General features: G+C 35.8%; 1 protein-coding gene across 1 annotated transcript; it reads right to left on the reverse strand.

The window, feature by feature from the left end:
• Positions 1-191: 191 nt before the first annotated feature.
• Positions 192-683, reverse strand: LOC110034530 (golgin subfamily A member 6-like protein 1; the record flags this gene model as incomplete). The annotated part of the gene is given in 1 exon segment (XM_020738782.1): positions 192-683. A coding segment is annotated over 1 exon segment (171 nt), but the record flags the coding sequence as incomplete, so codon positions are not given.
• Between the last annotated feature and the right edge of the window lie 115 nt (positions 684-798).

Below are 798 nucleotides of genomic sequence, written 5' to 3' on the forward strand. Positions count from 1 at the left end.
TTATTTGCGCATCAAACTCTTCTAAAGCTTCTTTAGCTAATGGATTTGCAATGCTTTTTAGTCCACTTCCAAAAGCTAGTTTGATAATCTAAGAAGGACGGCGAAAACCCTGTCGACCGTTTTACTAGAAAAAAATTCAAAAACCAACTGTTTGTTAAGCACATCTAATGGAACTAAAGACAACCGGTGGTTAATTTTGAGTATATTTGAAAATTTTCAGTTTTGGGGATCTCTAAGTACATTATAAATGGTGGCGGCTACCATGCCTACTGCAGCCACCACCTAGGCTGTTGGCCGTCATGCCCACCATAGCCACCCACACCCTACATTGAATTCTTTCTTCTTCAAATCAAACAAGAAAGATATAAAATTCTGCATTTAACAAATAACTCTAAAGTATTCGAAAAAGAAAACATTATTTCTACACTGCATTCCTTTTTTGACAAACCAAACAGACTCTAAATGCAAAACACTCTATGCAAAACCCTCAGGTCAGAACGTTACCATCAAAATTATAGAGGAGTTGTATCAACGATGGCTTCTAAGATTCTCTTTTCCAGGTTTTCTTCAGAAACCCACATTGAACTTTGCTGATGTAAAAGGTCCTTCTTTTCTGTCTTCTTCTGTTCCCTGAGTTGCTCTTTCTTCCTCCAGCTTTCTAGCTTTTCTGCTCTTTCTTTCAACTGCGTACACATTTTCAGTTATAATTCAAGTATGGAGTCTCCATAAATAATGCAGTAAGACTAATGTTCTGAAATAAATAATTATAAACATAAATAAAGAACAAAAAAGAGAGTC

Source organism: Phalaenopsis equestris, unplaced genomic scaffold (assembly GCF_001263595.1).
Source record: "Phalaenopsis equestris unplaced genomic scaffold, ASM126359v1 Scaffold189657, whole genome shotgun sequence".
Lineage (NCBI taxonomy): Eukaryota > Viridiplantae > Streptophyta > Magnoliopsida > Asparagales > Orchidaceae > Phalaenopsis > Phalaenopsis equestris.